This window comes from Lentinula edodes (assembly GCF_021015755.1).
Source record: "Lentinula edodes strain Le(Bin) 0899 ss11 chromosome Unknown C8R40scaffold_3, whole genome shotgun sequence".
Taxonomy (NCBI): Eukaryota; Fungi; Basidiomycota; class Agaricomycetes; order Agaricales; family Omphalotaceae; genus Lentinula; species Lentinula edodes.
The window spans coordinates 1,682,853-1,702,237 of record NW_025764309.1 but is presented as its reverse complement, the minus strand read 5'-3'; the positions used below and the strand labels follow the sequence as shown (position 1 = coordinate 1,702,237).

The 19,385-nt window shown below is 45.9% G+C and overlaps 6 protein-coding genes across 6 annotated transcripts; 2 read left to right on the top strand and 4 right to left on the bottom strand.

Moving 5' to 3' along the window:
* Positions 1 to 3,063: 3,063 nt before the first annotated feature.
* On the bottom strand, positions 3,064 to 5,681 carry C8R40DRAFT_1084833 (uncharacterized protein; the record flags this gene model as incomplete). The annotated part of the gene is made up of 4 exons (XM_046227311.1): positions 5,425 to 5,681; positions 4,971 to 5,378; positions 3,921 to 3,925; positions 3,064 to 3,497 (listed from the first exon to the last, which is right to left on the bottom strand). The coding sequence occupies exons 1-4, from the start codon at positions 5,607 to 5,609 to the stop codon at positions 3,064 to 3,066; spliced, it is 1,032 nt and encodes a 343-aa protein (XP_046091252.1). The 5' UTR covers positions 5,610 to 5,681.
* A 643-nt stretch (positions 5,682 to 6,324) lies between these two features.
* Positions 6,325 to 9,158, bottom strand: C8R40DRAFT_1084832 (uncharacterized protein). Its single transcript, XM_046227310.1, has 9 exons — positions 9,137 to 9,158; positions 8,675 to 9,071; positions 8,366 to 8,610; positions 7,712 to 8,315; positions 7,495 to 7,654; positions 7,136 to 7,446; positions 6,925 to 7,078; positions 6,589 to 6,871; positions 6,325 to 6,527 (listed from the first exon to the last, which is right to left on the bottom strand). Exons 2-8 carry the CDS (start codon positions 8,747 to 8,749, stop codon positions 6,825 to 6,827), a joined length of 1,596 nt encoding a protein of 531 aa, XP_046091251.1. The 5' UTR covers positions 8,750 to 9,071; positions 9,137 to 9,158; the 3' UTR covers positions 6,325 to 6,527; positions 6,589 to 6,824.
* Positions 9,159 to 9,478: 320 nt separating this feature from the next.
* On the bottom strand, positions 9,479 to 11,332 carry C8R40DRAFT_1066255 (S-adenosyl-L-methionine-dependent methyltransferase; the record flags this gene model as incomplete). The annotated part of the gene is made up of 9 exons (XM_046225753.1): positions 9,479 to 9,607; positions 9,676 to 9,941; positions 10,000 to 10,054; positions 10,114 to 10,262; positions 10,321 to 10,559; positions 10,595 to 10,645; positions 10,706 to 10,829; positions 10,901 to 10,955; positions 11,009 to 11,332. The coding sequence occupies 9 exons, from the start codon at positions 11,330 to 11,332 to the stop codon at positions 9,479 to 9,481; spliced, it is 1,392 nt and encodes a 463-aa protein (XP_046091250.1).
* Positions 11,333 to 12,737: 1,405 nt separating this feature from the next.
* C8R40DRAFT_469807 (uncharacterized protein) lies at positions 12,738 to 13,597 on the top strand. The gene is made up of 5 exons (XM_046235163.1): positions 12,738 to 12,998; positions 13,056 to 13,121; positions 13,185 to 13,258; positions 13,313 to 13,361; positions 13,417 to 13,597. The coding sequence occupies exons 1-5, from the start codon at positions 12,951 to 12,953 to the stop codon at positions 13,504 to 13,506; spliced, it is 327 nt and encodes a 108-aa protein (XP_046091249.1). The 5' UTR covers positions 12,738 to 12,950; the 3' UTR covers positions 13,507 to 13,597.
* A 101-nt stretch (positions 13,598 to 13,698) lies between these two features.
* On the bottom strand, positions 13,699 to 16,887 carry C8R40DRAFT_469989 (cytochrome P450). The gene is made up of 21 exons (XM_046235164.1): positions 16,681 to 16,887; positions 16,560 to 16,622; positions 16,472 to 16,506; positions 16,362 to 16,415; positions 16,262 to 16,299; positions 16,162 to 16,205; positions 16,038 to 16,106; positions 15,956 to 15,984; positions 15,846 to 15,896; positions 15,657 to 15,787; positions 15,345 to 15,598; positions 15,230 to 15,291; positions 15,164 to 15,168; positions 15,070 to 15,103; positions 14,842 to 15,011; positions 14,747 to 14,776; positions 14,547 to 14,692; positions 14,410 to 14,497; positions 14,315 to 14,347; positions 14,231 to 14,259; positions 13,699 to 14,172 (listed from the first exon to the last, which is right to left on the bottom strand). The coding sequence occupies exons 1-21, from the start codon at positions 16,811 to 16,813 to the stop codon at positions 14,021 to 14,023; spliced, it is 1,650 nt and encodes a 549-aa protein (XP_046091248.1). The 5' UTR covers positions 16,814 to 16,887; the 3' UTR covers positions 13,699 to 14,020.
* Positions 16,888 to 17,862: 975 nt separating this feature from the next.
* Positions 17,863 to 19,222, top strand: C8R40DRAFT_1084800 (uncharacterized protein; the record flags this gene model as incomplete). Its single annotated transcript, XM_046227309.1, has 7 exons — positions 17,863 to 18,019; positions 18,117 to 18,200; positions 18,372 to 18,386; positions 18,562 to 18,612; positions 18,668 to 18,750; positions 18,827 to 18,828; positions 18,897 to 19,222. Coding segments are annotated over 7 exons (564 nt in total), but the record flags the coding sequence as incomplete, so codon positions are not given.
* Positions 19,223 to 19,385: the final 163 nt, after the last annotated feature.

The window sequence follows — 19,385 nt, the reverse complement described above, 5'->3', positions numbered from 1 at the left end:
AGCTGAAACATTGTCCCCGCATGTGGGCCAGGAATGCTTCCCTAGTATTCCCATTACTGGTGTGGGTGGCATCAATATCCATGGCATGGGGGTCAACGGGGATAGCATGGGAGCGGGTAGGTCCAAGGTTCCGACCAGTCAAGGTGGGGTCGTGCAGGTAGACATCCACTGATACAGCTCGTGTGATGGCCTCCTTTAGAGTCCGAGCAACTCCCTGACCAATGTTTACCGTGATCAGATTCTGTCGTATCTCCGGAAGTAGGGCAGAGTAAAAATGTTCCCTTAAGTCAATATCAGATATCTCAGTCCGACTTCCAATGTCCTGGAACTTCTGAGCAAATTCCGCTACTGTCTGCCCTTTACCCTGTTTAAGGGATTGGATCGCATTACGGGCTTCCATACCTGGATCTATTGATTCAAATCACTGGCTGAATTCTGTGAGAAACTTCTGCCAATCGCCTTCGAAAGGGGGATTCTCCGCATTGAAATTTAACAAATGGGGAGTCGCCCAGTCTCCAGCACCTTCTGTGAAGAAGCCTAAAGCCGATTTGATAAGCTTTGCCTGACTGTTGGAAAGATCAGGTTGTTCTGATGCCCAGTTCTGGAACTGCACTCTAAAACGTCGTGCTTCATTGCTGTCTTTACCCTTGAATACCTCGGGTTTGTTCATGCTGGACTTGGAGGATGAGCGTTCCTCCATGGCTGTAGCAAGATTGGCTACTTGTTTAATGAGCAGAGTCATGAGATCTTCTGCGGAGGCGGGTGGGGCTGGTGGGGCTGGTGTGGCAGGCGGGATAGGAGTTGACATGATAGGAGTAGGCAATCGGGGTTGGGGAATTGGCAGGAAGGTTATATTGCTCACAGTAAGTGGCTCTTGGATTGAGTTGGGAAGGGCATTGGGGCAAGGTTGAGACTGGCAGTTGCGCCAATTATCGTCGTTGTTGTGGGCGTGAGCGTGGTCTCTGGGGTCAAGTGCATGTGGGAGTGTGGAGCAGTCTATACTGGCAGCGGGTGTTTCAGAATTGGGCGGGACTGGGGAAGACGTGGTGTCTACGGGTCCTGCAAGGACAACCTTATCAGTAGGCTGTCAGTGCAGTAATGGATCTTGACCTAATGTCACAAAGCGACAGCGGCAGGGTGACTAGACCAGGGAGGCGGAGCGATTGAGCAGAGCAACGGTGCGGAGCGACTGAGCAGAGTGGTAATGCGGAGCGACTAAGCAGAGCAGAGGCGGACTGGTCCCAAGCTGGTCCCAAGATAATGACAGAGTTATATTAGTATCGTAGTTGTAAGTACTGGTAAGTAAGCACGTACCTGGTCCCAATATAATGACAGAGAGGTCAAGATAAGGGACCAGGTAGTGGGGGTTGGCTTTATATACACAATCCGGTCTGCGAGAACTGACGACGTAATACTGTACAGTTTGAGAGTAAAGAAGGTGGCGGAAGCCGGTAAAAGGAGAAGGGTAACTGATGGATCAGTAATTGATGAAGGGGGTCAGGTGGCTCAGTAATCGATGAGGGTTTGACAGTGGTGGGACATGAAAGTGATGGAGTGATGTATTGTACAAATAAGGGCGTAGAGATGGTGAGAAAAGGAAAATGATAGGGGCTACGTACTTCATGACAGTTCTAGTAACAGGTGTCACCAGGTGTCACACTCAAGAAAACCTTAGGTGGCGGAGCGACAAAGGAAACAAGCAAAGTTCTGCACTAAACCAGGTAGAATAGATGAGATCTGTTAAGATCATGTACACCGTATAACCGTGCCAAGGGATACAAGGTGTCTAAGTGCGGAGGGTCGAATGGGACAGTGGTGAAGTTATTAACAACACCGCCATTACGCCGTTAGTCCCCGGAGATCAAGAACAGAGGAGATGAGAACTAGGAGCAGCCAGGTCGGAGCGGCGGTAATGCCGACAATGGGGGGCGAACCAAAGGACTTATAAGTCCTAAGGTCAGAGTGGGAAGTACTTCAAGGCGATGAGCCAGAAGACTTATAGACAAGGGAGGATGAGCTCAGTTGAAGAGGAGATCTAAGTTGATCTAAGATGATAATTAAACTGAGGACTACAGTAATGTACAGGCAGTATTTATATCTACGGATCGGTGCATTGGTGCAGAGCACCAGACTAACTACTAGGAGCTATACGTGTAGTACCTGCAGGGTAGAGAAAAGACAATAAGGAGAGACTAGAATGAAAGGGTATGTGTAGCGAGAAAGAACAATAAAGAAGAGATGACAATAAAAGACAGATCTCAGAATACCAAGTGGCGAGGCGGGGCACCAAGGCATGGACTTGACAAGATCAAAGCTAAGGAAATACAGCAAGTAACTACAGCTTATATACAAGTAAGTAACCCTCCGCCCTAGTAATGTCCGATACTCTGGGTCAGTGGTAAGCATACCTCTGTCTGGAGAGTAACAAACCTTCTAGAAGTACAATGCAGTATATCCTATGTAGTATAGCATTTGCTCTCAGAGCATTTGGAAAATGATAGTGGTAGATTGTCACTGCATGCGGTACCTTTGGACTTTATCCTTGCAATGTTAACTTCCATGAAAGAGGAGGCTCTGGGGACTCATGAAGATGTGACGATGGATTTTCGGGATGCATATGGCATACTAATCAATGTCTGATGACTTCCAACTACAAATAGACGAATTATCAAGCAAGCGAGGGCTTTTCAATGCCGACACTACAAAACATATAACTGAATGTATAAGTTTTAAAATACAATGATTATGAGGGTTGGGTTGAACGCGTTGAAGCTGCTTAAGGTACACACAGCATCAATCGGCAGGTGTGGCAACTCCAGCACTTGAATGGTGAACAAACAGACACCAACGGACATTGATATCTTTCGGATTTTGGCGGGTGGCAGAACATGTTAAATTCTCCGGAATAAGTAAAATTTCCTTTGAGTAGACTGTTGAGTTTCACTCGGCCCATCATTCACTCTAACCTGATCTTATGAACCCACAATTTCCAGATTATACAAGAAAAGCAATGTTCCCAGAGGATAGGGGATAGTTTCAGGTCAAAGCTGTGTACACAAAACTTTAGAATTTGAAATCGCCGACACTATAATCGTCGTCTTCTGCCGCCAATGCCTCCAACAACTCCTTAACACTGATAGTGACGTCTTTCCAATTGGATTCTTCCTCAGGTGCATGCTCTTGCCTATGCATCGAGACAAGTGTGATGTCAATCCTGTCTCCTGCCCAGGGTCCGTCGATAAGCACACTACACCTTTCGCCTTGCATAGAAACGGAAGGGTCATCGGAGCATCCTATGAGACTGTAGACAATCTGTGTGAGGCTCTGCGGTCTGGTGGGAATTGCATACTCCTGTTTGGTGAGATTGCGGACCATCCAAAGATCTTTCGAGGACGATGTGCTCGTGGGTTTGAAATCGCCTGGTAGCATGATCCATCGGGAGAATGGCTCGCGATGAGCAAAGTACTGGAGTTCACGAAAAAGATAATTGTCCCGAGCTATTTCGTCATAATAAAAGTCATTGAGGATTTTAAAGGACGGCATCCGAAAAGCTCTGTGAGCATAAAGAAGTGACCCTAATTTATGATCTGCATAACCGTCAAGCCTGAGCTCCTTCTTTTCTGCATCGGTAAGGAGTCCCTTGGGCAAGGCACCAGCGTAATCTCCTAACAGGATTATACGACTACCGGCCCAGCTTTTACTCTTTATTTTTTGAGACAGAGATTGGTATCGGCATTTTCCCGTCAACTCCCATGCGTCCATACATGTAAGAGAAAAGCATATGAGATCAAGATAATCCTCGGAGAGTTCTTCGGCTATTAAAAGCAAGAGTTCATGCGGAAGTGACAAAAGGATCGACGTAGGATAATTCTTTCTAATGCACAGTTAACTTAATCAGGGAATCCCAATACAATACGCACTTGAGCTTTTGTGATTTCCCTCCAAAACTAGCAATAGCAGCGGTCTTGTAAGATGATGGAATCACAGGAGTCGTCAGGCAGCTGACAAGCGGGTCATCTGGCATCCAGAAGAACTCTCCCAGCTTTCCCAAGTGCCCAGTGGCTTCCCTCTTGTCGATGCTTATTAATGCCCAGTACTGCCCCATGGTGAGTGATTACAATGATGGAGCAGAGAAGGAAATATACGTGCGCAGTGGTCAACACGTGCAGCTCGTGAAGGAAAAGAGTGGTCGACACGTGCCGCTCGTGTAGATGATAATCACTGATCGTCTGGCTCAGTGTTTCACTCATGCGAGTTTGTTGCTCTCAATTTTTGAGTACTAACCGGAGGGTCGTCATTCTGAAGCATTTTGTCGCAGAGAAGGTCCTTGTTGGTAATGTCGGACCGCGGCCCAAAAATTTCATTCGCACGTTGATAGAGAGCTAAGCCTAATCCATGCCGTGAGCCTTGAGGACAGAACGCAAGCTCTGAACCTCATCACTTTGTTTAGTACCTCATTCTCACCTCTTTCACTCCACCTTGATCTGGTGCATCCACGATTCCCAGATTATACAAGTAAGAGAAGCAATGTTCCCAAAGGATAAAGGATAGTTTCAGGTAAAAGCTGTATACAAGTAAGTGTCTAGAATTTGAAAACACCATCATTGTCTTCTGCCGCCAAGGCCTCCAACAACTCCTTGACGCTGATAGTGATGTCTTTCCAACTGGATCGTTCCTCAGGTGTGTGCTCTTTCCTATGAATTGAGACAAGTGTGATGTCAATCCTATCTCCTGCCCAGGGTCCATTGATAAGCACGCTACACCTTTCACCTTGCATAGAAACGGAAGGGTCATCGGAGCATCCTATGAGACTGTAGACAATCTGTGTGAGGCTCCGCCGTCTGGTGATTGCATACTCCTGTTTGGTGAGATTGCGAATCATCCAACGATCTTTCGAGGACGATCTGGTGAGTTTGAAATTTCCTGGTAGCATGATCCATCGGGAGAATGGCTCGCGATGAGCAAAGTACTGGAGTTCATGAAAAAGATCATCGTCCTGAGCTATTTCGTCATAATAAAAGTCATTGAGGATTTTATAGGACGGCATCCGAAAAGCTGGGTGAGCATAGAGAAGTGACCCGAATTCATGATCTGCATAACCGTCAAGCCTGAGCTCCTTCTTTTCTGCATCGGTAAGGAGTCCCTTGGGCAAGGCACCAGCGTAATCTCCTAATAGGATTATACGACTACCGGCCCAGCTTTTACTCTTTATTTTTTGAGACAGAGATTGGTATCGGCATTGTCCAGTCAGCTCCCATGCGTCTATGCATGTAACAGAAAAGCAAATGAGATCAAGATAATCCTCGGAGAGTTCTTCGGCTATTACAAGCAAGAGCTCATGCGGAAGTGACAAAAGGATCGATGGAGGATAATTCTTTCTAGTGTACAGTCAACTCAATCAGGGAATCTCAATATAATACGCACTTGAGATTTTGTGATTTCCCTCCAAAACTAGCAATAGCAGCAGTCTTGTAAGACGATGGAATCACAGGAGTCGTCAGGCAGCTGACAAGCGAGTTATCTGGCATCCAGAAGAACTCTCCCAGCTTTCCCAAGTGCCCAGTGGCTTCACTGTTGTCGATGCTCATTATTGTCCAGTACTGCCCCATGGTGAGCGATGACGATGATGGAACAGCGAAGGAAATATATGTGTGCGGTGGTCAAAACGTGCAGCTCGTGAAGAAAAAGACGTAGTGGTCAACACGTGCGGTTCGTGAGGATGATAATCACTGATTATCTGTGTCCACCAGCTCAGTGTTTCACGCTTGCGAGTTTGTTGCTCTAACTTTTTGCGTGCTCACCGGGAGGTCGTCATTCTGAACCATTTTGTCGCAAAGAAGGTCCTTTTTGGCAATGTCAGACCGCGTCCCAAAAATTTCATACGAAAGAGCATCACACCGTTAACGGAGGCTAACTGTTCTTACACCGGCCAATTCAACCTTTACGCCATGGACCACCAAGACCTATGTCAGATCTATAGACCCGAGGGCTCTATGGCGCCACAATACGAAGACCTTTACAAGGCTCTCCGGTCAAATGACCACATCCAGGAACTCACAGCCCATGTGTCCCTCCCGACTATACCCTATGGCCGTAAATACGGCTCAGCGCTCACTCCTGCCCTCTGCGACCCAATCTCCGAAAGACCATATGACATCGAGTTGACGCGAATCTCACATGTAAACCAGGTGTTTTGCAGGGAGCACGTTCCGTGACACGGTACAACTCGGACGTATCACGCGCAGGAAAGATGCCAGGTGTGAGCGGGAAGACAGGCGTATCGGCTGCAGGGGCTGGAGATAATGGGGTGCTGGAATCCTCAGGAGACTTCAATCTGAGCCGTGTTTGGGTGAAAAGAGATACGGACGGGAGACTTTCCGAGGGATATATGCGATGTCTCTGCCATGTATATTCCTTTCAGCACAAAACAATAATCCTTGCATCTAGATCATTCCTATCAACCATCGAATTGAAACATTTCGCTGCATAGGTGCACCACGTCGACCTCGACGCCACGATAGTCCAAGCTATTCAATCACATTTATCAGGATCCTTAAGGATCATGTTTGAATCAATTTGACGGCTCACCACAATACGCTCTGCAGGGCAATGGCAGTGCGGACTCAGTGGTCCATTTGCGAAACGCGCTCACGTGAGAGCTGTCCAGATCGCGCACGAGGAGTGTTCATGCTGGTATATGAGAGTCTTCTTCGACAAAGCTGGGTTTCCTTAGTATTCAATTCTACCTGTAGTTCTGGTGTGACGTTTGTTTAATCAGAGTCCGCAAAAAGTTGTTTTTATTCAAGTTTATTCCCTGTCCAAGCTTAGTGTACACTCGCTACGATTTTCTGAATTTCGTGAAGCTGATATCCTGAGGTGAAATATATTATCACTTGACGACATGAGATGAGTATAAGAACATACTCATAAACACACAGGTCTTTGACAATCTCGCTATAACCGTCACTGCATTTTTCATAGTCTCTAGTAGATCCGATATTATTTCCCAGTGCAGAGTTTCGAGCTTCAATCTTATGATTTCTTCAGCAAGGACCTGATAAGCGAGCTTCCACACAGACTATAAAGATACCAAAAGGATAGGTTGGCACTATGGACGAATTAGACGAAAACGTACCCCCATAACCGAGTCGATATACTGGATAGGACGAAGTAAAGGCGACGCAAGTAGCTTCATAATTTCTTCTGCGGATGATACCATAGACCGAGTTTGCGTTTGGTTGTCTTCATTTTGTTCGAAGGATGGAAGTATCCTGAGGATTTCAATGTTAGCAGCGTGAGCCATACTGTGTGCTTTGAGTCGTTTGAGGGCCTTCGAGGGAATGAGACCCTCGATGTCCTCCGAGTAAGTCAATGTAGAGATGAATCTTGCTATACATTGTCGACGTTGGTCGTATGAGATGAGGTACTCAATGTACTCTTCCGAAGCTGCCTTAAGAGGTTGAGCAAGAGTACAAATTGAGCGAGGAGGCTTACACAATGTCCAAGTATCCTTAGTCAAATTACAAGCACGTTCCCAGCAGAAAACTGCTTTAACCAATGTTGCTTCGATGGAGTCCCCAAGATCCGAAGTTGGAGTCCCCCTAATGAAATTTAATGTGGTGAAGCTATACCCTTCTGGAAGGAGATTTCCTCCCTATATAAATCGGAAAGTTAAAATTTCTTTTACATCAATGATCATCAGAGAACTCACTTGCTCGTATACTTCTTCATCTTGAGGCCAAGGAGTGTCCGTCTGAGCGCCAGAAATCTCTGCGGGACAAAGCATATCCGAGCTCGTTTCCAACGCCGCAGCCCAACTTTTATCCAGCATAAAGCCAGACCAGCAGCACCGAATCCGCTCACCTTCTTCAATCATATCGGATACCGGTGGTAATAATGATATCGCAGCATATCTGGGGGGCGGGGGTTGGTTGGACCGTATCTTATTGATCCCGCTTCCAACTCCGATCGAAAGAGCACATGAGACGTGATATCTCCCCTCTATTATCTTTCCTGTCGAGAAGAGATAACGAGCGAGAAGGAATTCGGTTTGTAGATTGTACAGAAAATTATCAGGACGGTGTGCAGAAGATATACCGGCAGTTTCGCGCAAGACACGAGCGAATAGGTCTTCTTCCAGTTGTCTCAGCGTAGAATCTTGGGAGAGATGCACTCCCCATAAAAGAACAACGCTCATTAGAGCGGCTGGTGGAGGAGCACGATGTTGCTGCACCGGATTCTCGATCCACACACGGAATCTAGCAGAATTCAGGAAAAAGCACAGCTCATTCGCGTTTTCCATGAACGTTACAATGCTGAATCACATTAAGTTTTAAACAATTTGATTCATCACTGTTCGACATACAGCTGTTTCGATAAATCCTCAGACAATTCGGAAGTATGATTACTTGGACGTGAAGTTTCCTTGTAAGGTTGCTGCAGGAGAATAGGGCCAGCTTTTTCTAGATCGCGTACACGAGCTTGGAGACGGTCTATTTCGTCTTGTAGGATGGATGTTTTGGACCGTTCAGTCTTCCCAATGTATTCACATTCATCTTCGGCATTCGCGCGTTCGCACTCGGTGCATGTCGGTCTCGTTCCACTACATTTCTACCATCATATGAATCGATAGTTCATTCTAGACTGAATACACAATATAACTCATAACACTCACCAGTTTACGCTGTCGACAACGGACACACGCATGACCGCGAGGGACGCGTAAAAGAGGGGAGCTAAATCCAGACATGCCACAATCAGTGATTGCTGCTGTAAGAGAACAGAGAGAAAATGATGACTATACCATGTTTTTATAGGGCCGCTTGGGTCCTTCGGGTTTCGTGAACGTTTGCCTGACTATTGCTTACCAGATTGTGAAGAAAGGTATGTAGCCGAGTTGAATAACAGTCATTAACTTCCGTGAACATCGGATGATAGAATCTTGCTGATGAATTTAGCCAGAACTGCCGCCGTTGAAGGGCATCGTAAGAGCTCGCAAGGTGAAAAGTACTGTGCGTACCTTCCCCCTACCAAAAGAGCCCTTCGTTGTTCCTCGTTCGAAGGAAGGTATCCTAGGCCACGGCGGAGAGATTAGGCGGATGAACTTGACAAGATGACCAAGCGTAAAGAGTCCTACCTGACTCAGTTGCTGGTCTCTCGGCATTAGCAATCATCCATGTAATATCCGTTGGAGTATCGGTATGAACTCTCAGTCATCGCCCAGACCTCATCGAACTTCCAATTCTCGCGTCGCCCAGAGTAAAGACTCAAGATAAAAGATTCAGTGAATGCTCGACTATAACAACAGCGCTGGTGAGGAAATTTTACGACAACTGGCATTGGAAACGAATCGTTGAAACCGAGACTGCGCAACTTGAGGGATCCTCCAAAATTCATCGATCCTCCGCGAGAATGGAATCTCATATCTCATTCGTATGTCATGGACGAACATATTCATCGTAGGAACCTTGTAGCAAAGTTAAATTGGGGTGAACACGAATGCAGTCAGCTTCCCGGGCTTTACTTCCTCCAACTTCCATCCGTTCTCCCTCCCCAGTTGTGTGTACTCCTCCAACGTTCTCTCCTTGCCATTGTACATGGTGAGTAGCTACACCCAAGTTCAAGATTCATCAGCTCCTCCGGCTTTGTACGTATCATACGAATTTCCCTACTCACTGCCATATCAAGAGTCGTGAAAAAGCCTGCTCCAACGGCACCGAAATTTGGTAACAGAGGATACGGAGCACTTGGGCCAGAACCAAGACCTTCAGTGACGTGTTTCGCTAGCATTTCGAAAAGGATCAATTTTGAGTGAGAGCCGGCAGCGGAGCGAAGACAGGTGAGGATCTTCCTGGCATCTTCATCTGGCCAGTCGTGAATAATGAGGCGGAGGAAATACACGGCGGCATCCTTGATAGGCTGGGGTGTGAAAAAGTTATGTACTGGAAAGTTAACAACGTCAACGCCGTATGGAAATACGGTCGATGAAGCACTACACACCTTGCAGCTGGACCTGCCCTATTTTCACTGCCTCCGGATCCTTTTCATCCCAGACCTGAATGTATAGATACCAAGATAAGAAGATAGAACTTGCTCACGAAGACAATGTCTCACCTTTCCTGCAGCCGCAATCGTTGGTTCAAGGTCCTGTATAACGTAGCGCAACTTCGGATAGGCTTTCTTAAGGGCCAAAGTTACTAAGCCAGAGCCTCCACCAACATCGACGACGACATCATTTATCTTCAGGGCGTCACCATCAATACCTACATAGGGTACAATTTATGAGTGCGATTCAAGGAAACTGCAGCTAAGTCGACGTACCAGACGTAAATATCTCCGGCGGGTACATTGCGTCACCGGTGTCCTTCATCGCCGCTGTGATTTTACGCTCAGACAGTTCGTTTCCCGGTTCCTCCATCCACTCCCACATCTTTTTGGATGTCTTGTAAGCAATGTTGAACGGAGCCGAAGCTTGTCCAGGATTCTTGACGAAAGATGTGAACGGAACCGAGGAGTTGAGAAGTTCGTCTGACCTGTCCAATGAGGTGGAGAAATGGGTACTGCAAAAGAATGGGAGGTTTTTGGATAGACCTACACTATATGTAGAAAAGCAGGAATGGCAGCATTGTCAAATCGGCCGATGGGACTGAACGAACAAACAAGATGAGTAACATGAGGATGGAAAAAGATATATGTATCGACAAACTCTTCTTCGATTGCCTTAAGGGATTTGGCCTTGGTCAACATTGAAGATGGACGATTATGGGCGAACACATCGGGTGATACCTCCTTGAAGATGTGGCGGGTGGCCAAGTAGCGTAAAACACGAGCTATGATTCACACCGAAAAAAGCGTTCTACTGATTAATTTGAGTTTGAATAACGACATTGAGTATGCTCACCGAGGTATGACGATTCCACGCCTGTGATGGAAGAAATTTGGCGGACGTGAAGGCCCTTGTTAAATAACAAATTAGGATAAGGAAGAAACATCTGCTGTTGAACGCTACCTGTGTTCCTGCCTCTTTCAAAATTTCGGGAATATTGACATCGATCACGAATCCAAGAGTGACTGTATCATAGATCCTGCCCGCATGGCTTTGCAGAAACTCGACCGGTGACTGAATCGTGGCGATTAGTTGTGTAGCAGCTGCTACTATGAGATGCCGGGCTGCTATGACGCTGGGATCAATTTCTAATAAGCTAGGCTGAAATGTAGTGTCCAGAGAAGGAGCCTCGGTATTGTTCTTGGAGTATGCAGACTGCAGGACCGCAGTCTGAGTGGATATGATATCGACGAGAGATTTCAAAGGGTCTAACAGCTTAGCGGACATCACGATATTTCTTTGGGATGATATTAGATTCTCAGGATTCCTAACCATGATTTTATATGGATCCATTGCATTGTTTGCAGATAGTTTCGACTTCGTCATTGGCGACAGGTCACAGCGGCTGACCGCACAAGTACGCAGCCGCGAAGAAACGACGTATTGCGTCGGAAATAGCTCGAAACCCCTGAAATTCTTGACGATAATGTTTATATCAAATAGGCTGCACGATTGCGTACCTTCGAGGTCCATAACTAAGTTCAAACCTGGCTCAAATGATTTTGTTTTGCTTAAACCCGGGTGGTGGGAAAGCTAAGGGCGGCGGTCCGTGCGCATGGAACGCGCTCAGAGGGTGCTTGGGCAGGGTTAGGGTTACTCAGGTTAAACCTCCACTGTTCGCATACGAAGCTGTAAAACACAACGGATTCAACAGTCGAAGAACATAGATTTTCTCTGAGGATCGGACTTAATACGATCCCCGAGCGGATATGCTCTTCATTATGGGTGTACCTTTCAATGATATTCGATTGACGAGTGAAGACAGCAACTAGGGAAAATATAACAAGCAAAAAAATATGTACTCAAAAAACAAGTCTGCCGTAAGGCTGAAGATTGACAAGACCATCTGGAACTTCCTTCCTTAGTGATCCCTACAAGCACGTCGCATTTCCAACACTTGCTTCTGTCACTTGATCATTGTCTCTATCATCTGAGCTCTTTCTCTGGATCGACGAAAAACTGCTCAAGCACTTTTGTCACCCACATCCCATTCCTATGATTCAGGGGACCCATTCCAGACCAACACCCCCTTCTAGGTTCTTGTGGCCCATGATATGCCAGCGCTGCCGCTGGCTCGGGCAGTGCGTTCCACGCGTCTCCTGGTCTCCGAAGCAATTCGCGTTTCAACCCTCCGGTCCGCCTTTATTTCACTGTATATACAGTGCTGCCCATCGTTGAGTTCTTGCTTCAGTCATCGTTGTGAAAGAATCCCCGAACAGACTCGCCGTCGGAAGGAAGTGTACGAAAGTACGAGTTGTGATTGAGCTGATTGAGCTTACGCCGTATGATTGACATCTTCCGGTTTTAGTTCGATCTAAAAACAACGTGCTATCGCCGTCCATATCCTCTGAGCGCGTCGTCTGGGGATGGCTGGACCTGCAATCCATTCACGCATACGGGGAAGCGGCAGTACAGATGAATTAGCGCATATGATAATGTACCCAAAAATACCGGGCGCTGATCTGGTGTTCGATAATCGATAAACTCTGGCGACGAGCCCATTTCCTTTTCGGAAGCGCAATCACTGGGAATGTATATGTACCGGATATCGTGCAATTATAAAATAACGCGTCTTTCTATCGTTGCACTTAGCTACCGCTATCTGTACAGCTCTGCGTCACAGTGACTGACTTTCCACATTTATGTACATACCTCGAAATGAAGCGGCTGTTTCTTGTTTCCGTTAGTTGGACATGATCAACTCACAGCTGCGGCGGTGATCTTGGTGATATGATCTTATCTGATCTGCCCCTAATTCTGGGGTATAAAAGACCATCGTAACGTCGGTATCTCTTCATCTCCTTTCTTCTTTTTCCACTACATCCACCTCATACAGACATCATCAATGGGTTTCTTCCACCACGAATCCGATGAGGCTCAAGCCTACGACCAGGTATCTATCCTTTCACTCACTCTCCATCGTCCAAGTTACAAGCTGGATCTGTCCTAGGTCGTAAATGCCCCTCACAAGGCGGAATTGTCCCATGAATTGATTGCTGCCGCTGCTTCCTACGAAGTTTGTCACTGTTCTCCCGTTTAACTGCGCATGTTGCTGATCAAGAACGATCGTCGATTACAGGCTGCCAAAGCATACGAGAAGCACTGCGCGGAGAACGGGAAGCCCGACAACCATGCTAAGGCTAAGGAACTCCTGTGCGTGCACCCATCGTTCATCATTGATCCCAGCTCAATAATACATATTTTTAGTGCTGCTTTCTCCGGTGCCTTCGTTGACCGAATGGTTGAGACTAAAGGAGTACGTTATCTATGATACTCCGTTTTAAGATCATAATCTAACGGTGTTCGTGCAGCTCGATTTTGTTGACAAGGAGAAAGCGAAGCACCAAGCCAAGAAGCAGGCTGAGGAGGGTCTCCAAAGCAACTCTGAGTGGGCGTACTAATTGCGACAATCTCAGATAATGTAACAATGTAAAATGAATGGAATGAAACCAATATCTGGCATAGCCTATGCTTTGAACCTCTGCGATCGAGCGCAGATTGAGGTACAGCCTTAGCTACAGCAAAATTCTAAAGCAGCGGCAAGTTTGAATGTGATTTTATCTGATCCCGGCGCAGGCTGGAATGTACGAAGAGGTGAGGGGTATGTATGATATGGGAAGGCCGAGCGAGCGCAAGTATTGCGCTCATCCTCTACGAGCTACTACGCCCCTACTTGGTTGGTCCTTAATCGTTGTCATGGTGAACAAAAAGCCTTCGCGAAAGCAATTTTACAAGCTATCTTGCAACAAACATCGTTTTCGTATGCAATGGTCGAAGGGGGTAAAGCGAAAAAGTTTGAAGAAAGGACCAACAATCTCTATGTATCCACATGACGGCGAAGACGTTGAAACACACACAGACCTACTACTAGTCGTACAAGCATATTCTAGCATTTTACATATCCCGTTTCCGATATTAGTTTACCAAACTGATGCGGATGGGCAGTTGCGGATGATTATCTTTCCCAATAACGGGCGCCGTTACGCCGTTCATCTGCCAGAATATTTCTGACTCGTTGGACGACGGGGAGAACTGGAACTTTTCCACCAAGGTGGATATGACAACTTCTGTAAAACAGTATGAGCCACTATAACGGTTGCAATTCTTCGATCGGAGAAAGCTCACTCATTTCCAACTGCGAGAACTTGAATCCGCTATCAATATTAAATGCATTGAGTACGCTCTCAGGGTATGGACGGAGATACGTACATGCAGGAGCGTCCGCCACCAAGGAAAGTCATTCTAGACATTAGAAGTAGCAGAATCAGCGAGCAGACATCTCATTCACATGAATCCTAACTTACAAATGAGAATAGACTCCTGGAATGCGCGCCTCGAGAAGGGCTTTTGGCAGCGGAGAAAGCCATCTTTCTGGCTTCCATTCGCCGGCATCTAATGTACATTAGTTTAAACCTATATCTTATTAATGAAACGCCCTTACCTTCACCCCACAAGTCTGGATTTCTGTTCGAGTTGAAGATAGATACGACGACTATAGTGTCATTTGGAGCAGCCACCTCATGTACTTCAGTACCATCCATTCCGATAATAGGTCTGAGAAGAGGTATAATTGCATCTCGGCGTGCCCTATTGAAACTGAGATGGTGTATTCCTCGAATGAACCAGATAAAGTCCTCCCACCTTCGAGTAACAGTGGTGACGGGGGTGTATCTTGTCAATGATATCATGCGAGATTCAAAAGATTGAACACATTCTAAAGGTACATGAAGACTCACAGACGAAGCGTCTCTCGACAGACCGCATCGAGATATGGCAAAGTGGTCAAGTCCTCGTAGGAAAAGTCATGTCCATCTTTCAGGTGTTTTGCCTCGATGAGCTCTTGACGAAGCTTTTGTTGCGCCTCAGGATGTTGAGAAAGAAGATGAAGAATCCGAGCCATACCGCTCTAGATTAAGAGGAACAATCAATACATACTGGAGAATTTAGTGCATAATTAGGTTCACCGAGGTTGTGTCCATGGCGGCAAAGATCAAGGTACTAGAAATATACAGTTAGGCTTTCATTTTTTTTGGCAAGCAATACTTTTCGAATTCATACTTCATCTGATGAGGGTGGATCATAATCAGCACAGATAATGGGGTAGTCAGGAAATTTAGGAATTACCTGATCGATAACTTCAACATCCCTCAGGCGATCTTCTTTAGAAGCTTTCATGTTTTCCTTCACTGGAAAAATTCAGAAATAATACCACACATATCACTAAAATAGAGGGTCTCACTGAGAACACTGATAAGATCGTTTCCTCTTCCAATTTGCAAGGCCACTGCCTCATCACCCGCATTTAAAGCATTTATCTTCATCTTGTATATTTCTTCTGAGACACCGTACATATAGTCGATCATGTCTTGCACATGATGTAGGTCCTTCCAAGGCAACATTTTGACAATACGGCGACGAAAGCCTGCAGTACCAATCCAAGATACATAGGGAAGGACATTGAATTGCCAGAACTGCAGACGGATCAGGGTAGGACTAGAGATCCCCGAAGATATGAGAGAAATAGAGGGAATGTTCCAGCATTTTGACATACAATAGCTCCTTGATAACTTGACTATATGGATGGGCAGATTCTTCATCTGTCAGGGGATCAAATGAGTAACCTAAACCTGCTTGTCCTATCAACTCCAAGGCAGTACGTCCCATCCAGGAAAGAATTTCAACCTATGAACATGCGAGAATTCAATAACTCTGATCCCTTGGATCTGAATTACACACATACCTCTTGGGTGGAAGGTCCAGCTTGTAATCGGTTTTTCAGCGCACTTTCCAGCTAAGTATTCAATGCGGTGTTGGGCAAGACATTGTTCATGTACAACATAGATGAATTACCTTGTGGGTGACCTCAAAAAATACCGGGACTATTTGTAAAGATGTCATTTTATCCGTCAAATGAGCGAAAAATCATTCATACTCATTTCTCGCATATGAGCGGCGGAGAAGACGGGATTCAGCATTTTCCTCTGTTTGCGATGTTGGTGTCCTTTGTTTCATTGAATTAGTGAAGCTGCAGAGTCTCTCCAATGACAATGACATACCCAATGTACCAAGCAGCCCCTCTCCGAAGATCAAAAGATTCCCTCTGCATATGTAGAATCAATGAGTTCGAGAGTTAGCATGATGATTTGAAGAACGGACTTGATGAAACCGTCCTCCTCTTCGAACACATCCTGATCCTTTAGACAAGAGTTGAATCAATTGAAGTCAAAGTCGAGTGTGAAGCTCAAAATGTTCGTACTTTAACCAGCACACTTTGCATCGCTTTGGGATCAAAAGTATACAGTGTATTTGTCTGAGTTAGAACATCCCTGAGTACAGTCTTACTTCAAGTCGTAAACAACTCCTTACCCCGTAAGGGCCGTGAAGATGGGACATGCTGCCATCTATTGGAAAATTCAGACCATAGTCTCAATTATGTACAATGAATCCAACCTACATTTTTCAGCAAGGAACTCGTGGAATCCCCAGGCATCAGGATTGAAGACTTGTTGATAGTTGCCTGCGGAAAGGGGTTAATACCAGATCAAAGGATAATCTGGTGCTATCTATCACTGTACCTTTGAACCACGAAGGGGAGGGTGGACCGGAGATGTTGCTCAATAGTCTCTTAGATTTCCTGCGTACTAGGAACCGCCAGAATGCGATCGAGACAAGAGCAGTGATTGCGAAGTGAATGTTGAAGTAACTCATGAGGATCTGAAAGAGAGAAAACTGGATGATTCCAGCTCTGCTCTGGAATTTCTCGCTCTTTAAATAAGTCCCAGAGCTTCGAGGGATCTCTTACCACATGGGAGAATTATACACCTGCGCGAATATATTTGTAAGGTCAGGATAACGTATTTTGGACGAACGTCGAAATTCCTATGTAGATAACCAAATAACAAAGGTCAGATTATGTTTGTCAACGGACCCGAACCTTCGACTTCCTACCTCCTTTCCGACTGGGATCCCTGCCTATTGCCGTTAAATTTATAAGGAAGGTTCTAGTGTGCACTCAAAAGGGCAGCAGTCGCACATTTCGATACCAAGGATTGCAGTTTGCATGCAATCCCTCTATGTAAGCGGCCTGAGCCATCCGACCCGAGCAGCGATAGGATGTAATCTGTGAGTAGTCATTGAGATAAGGTGCAGAGTTCTTCAAAAGTCGTAGTGATGGTACAAACAAGGAGTTCGGTTCGTCCCTAGTAATCAAGCACAGTCTGACAGCTTGGGGATTCTCTCGCGGTTTGGTAAACGGTGCGTAATGGGTACATTTGACGTCGAGCATCTGCTTATTATAACCTTAAGATATGTTTTGCATAGGAAGCTTCAAAACATCATGATTGAACAGGAACAAAGAACGCGCATTAGTTCTACATTTTCGGACTTACATGTCAACGTTCAACATCCACTTGGAAGTACTCGTTGGTTCGTGAGGCACCTGCGTCGACTTGCGTCACGCTGAGCAACGTGGAGGATATCCAGAACGGGGGTTTTGAGCTGTTTTGAGCTAGAGAGATTTTCAGCATGAAAGTTGATGATATTTTCCTAATCAAGTCATGAGTTCAATGGAAATGCCCACCAAATGCGAAGCATTGACCATTGTCGCGGTTAGCAAACAAAGTAAAAAGAGTGCTTGGAAATTTAAGCGTTCCGGGCCGGCTGGAACCGTTGGTTTCTTGGTTTCCCAGTTTTTTCCACAATTCATTATTCGCAGCACAATTGCAATCTGTATTCACAATTCGATGTATTCGATTCAGTTCTTTTCGTTTTTCTCTTCTTCGTTTTCGTCATCATTGTACCCTCCTCATCTAACTCCCATAAAATGGTCAAACGTTATCCACTTCACAAATCGCTATCCAGTCGTGGCATACCAGATATGGAGCGTTTGCTATACCCCAAATATACCTCAGGCGAGTGGCTATGGACATTCCCTTGCTATAAAAGCACTCAACCTCATCAACTTGTTTGCAGTACGTCAAATCCAGAGCTATATTCCTGTCAAACAGAACAGCTGAGACTGAGGCTGACAGTTGCGATGCACTCTATCAATTCTCCTGGTTCCTTTCATTCATCCCGACACGCATAGCGATCACTGGTGCGTAAAGCTCGCCTCTCAAAGTACCTCCCACAGTCCCCGGATACTCATGATGCGAAACAAACAAAGTATCATGGATTCTTCGAGTTTATGCCGTGGTCAATCGCACTCACCCATGTCCGAGCCCGATCATTGCACCTTCCCGTTTGAATTTCACAATGTAGCCTCAAGGCGTTCAATCCTCCTGTACTCACAACACGCTATCTTCAAAAACCCTGGGAGTACATACATTGTTCTTTCTGTTCTCATTATTGTGGGCTTCTCATCCTTATATATAGCTGTGAGCATGCTTGATTAAAAATTTTCGTTCCGTCCATCAGTCTGTCATCCTGACCCGTATTATGTCTACTTCTATACCCAGCTGGAGTCATGACCTACATTTCCCTGGCTGCATTCGATATCTTGGCAACATGTGAGTTGCATGATAGTATCAAATCTTTCAGAAAGCTGCCTTTTGCTCGCTTCAGCATTGGTGACAAACCGAATGATGCAAGCCATCCGCGGATGTGGTGGTTTTCGCAAGGTGGCCAGGCAAAATCTCTCTGAATATGTTCTGAGATCAGGCAAGCCAATTTAGTTCGTCCTTTCAAGTTTGTCACGCTGATTGTCGAGCGGAATGCAACTAGGCGTTTTATATTTCGGGTACGGGTTTCCCATTGTCACTCGCGGGATTATCTCAGACTTTGGTATGAGCAGGGTCGTCACAACACCTCAAATCATTGCAGTTGTGCTTTATTTCGTAGGTGTCCTCCTTGTGAGCCAGGAATATCAGGCAATACTGATTTTGCATCCCACAGGTTCCACAGGGATGGATAAAATCGTCTTTTACTACCTTCGAACCAAGGCACGGCTCATATCGTTCTGGTGATTTCAGGGACTCTACAGCCCTATCCTCAGCAACTTTCTCGTGTGAGCTCCTGTTCCCCCTCTCATACCTGAGTTCACATTGTTGCTATGTAAACCTTGACTTGCGAAAAAACATCTTTTTCTATGTGTTGAGGTTGTCTTCCATCATGATCGCGCGTTTTCTGCTAGGTTTGCGTGAGATGAACGAGTCTAGAAGAGAATCTATCCCCGACGAGGCCAGCTTGGCAGGCCACTACGCTGTCCACATATGACCTTCCTAGTTTTATGGAATACCTTTTGGGCAGCCACTCAGGCATGGACCAAGATTTATTCTGGAAG

Excerpts from the sequence above, each read along its gene's own strand:
- C8R40DRAFT_1084832 (XM_046227310.1), bottom strand. The coding sequence starts at position 8,749 with ATGTCTGGATTTAGCTCCCCTCTTTTACGCGTCCCTCGCGGTCATGCG. Across the intron at positions 8,316-8,365 it reads GAGGATTTATCGAAACAGCT|CATTGTAACGTTCATGGAAA; the intron begins GTATGTCGAACA and ends AATGTGATTCAG. Across the intron at positions 7,079-7,135 it reads ATATCGACTCGGTTATGGGG|TCTGTGTGGAAGCTCGCTTA; the intron begins GTACGTTTTCGT and ends GTATCTTTATAG.
- C8R40DRAFT_469807 (XM_046235163.1), top strand. The coding sequence starts at position 12,951 with ATGGGTTTCTTCCACCACGAATCCGATGAGGCTCAAGCCTACGACCAG. Across the intron at positions 13,122-13,184 it reads CTGCCGCTGCTTCCTACGAA|GCTGCCAAAGCATACGAGAA; the intron begins GTTTGTCACTGT and ends CGTCGATTACAG. Across the intron at positions 13,362-13,416 it reads GAATGGTTGAGACTAAAGGA|CTCGATTTTGTTGACAAGGA; the intron begins GTACGTTATCTA and ends GTGTTCGTGCAG.
- C8R40DRAFT_469989 (XM_046235164.1), bottom strand. The coding sequence starts at position 16,813 with ATGAGTTACTTCAACATTCACTTCGCAATCACTGCTCTTGTCTCGATC. Across the intron at positions 16,416-16,471 it reads ATCTTCACGGCCCTTACGGG|ACAAATACACTGTATACTTT; the intron begins GTAAGGAGTTGT and ends GTTCTAACTCAG. Across the intron at positions 14,498-14,546 it reads TCCAGACTTGTGGGGTGAAG|ATGCCGGCGAATGGAAGCCA; the intron begins GTAAGGGCGTTT and ends AATGTACATTAG.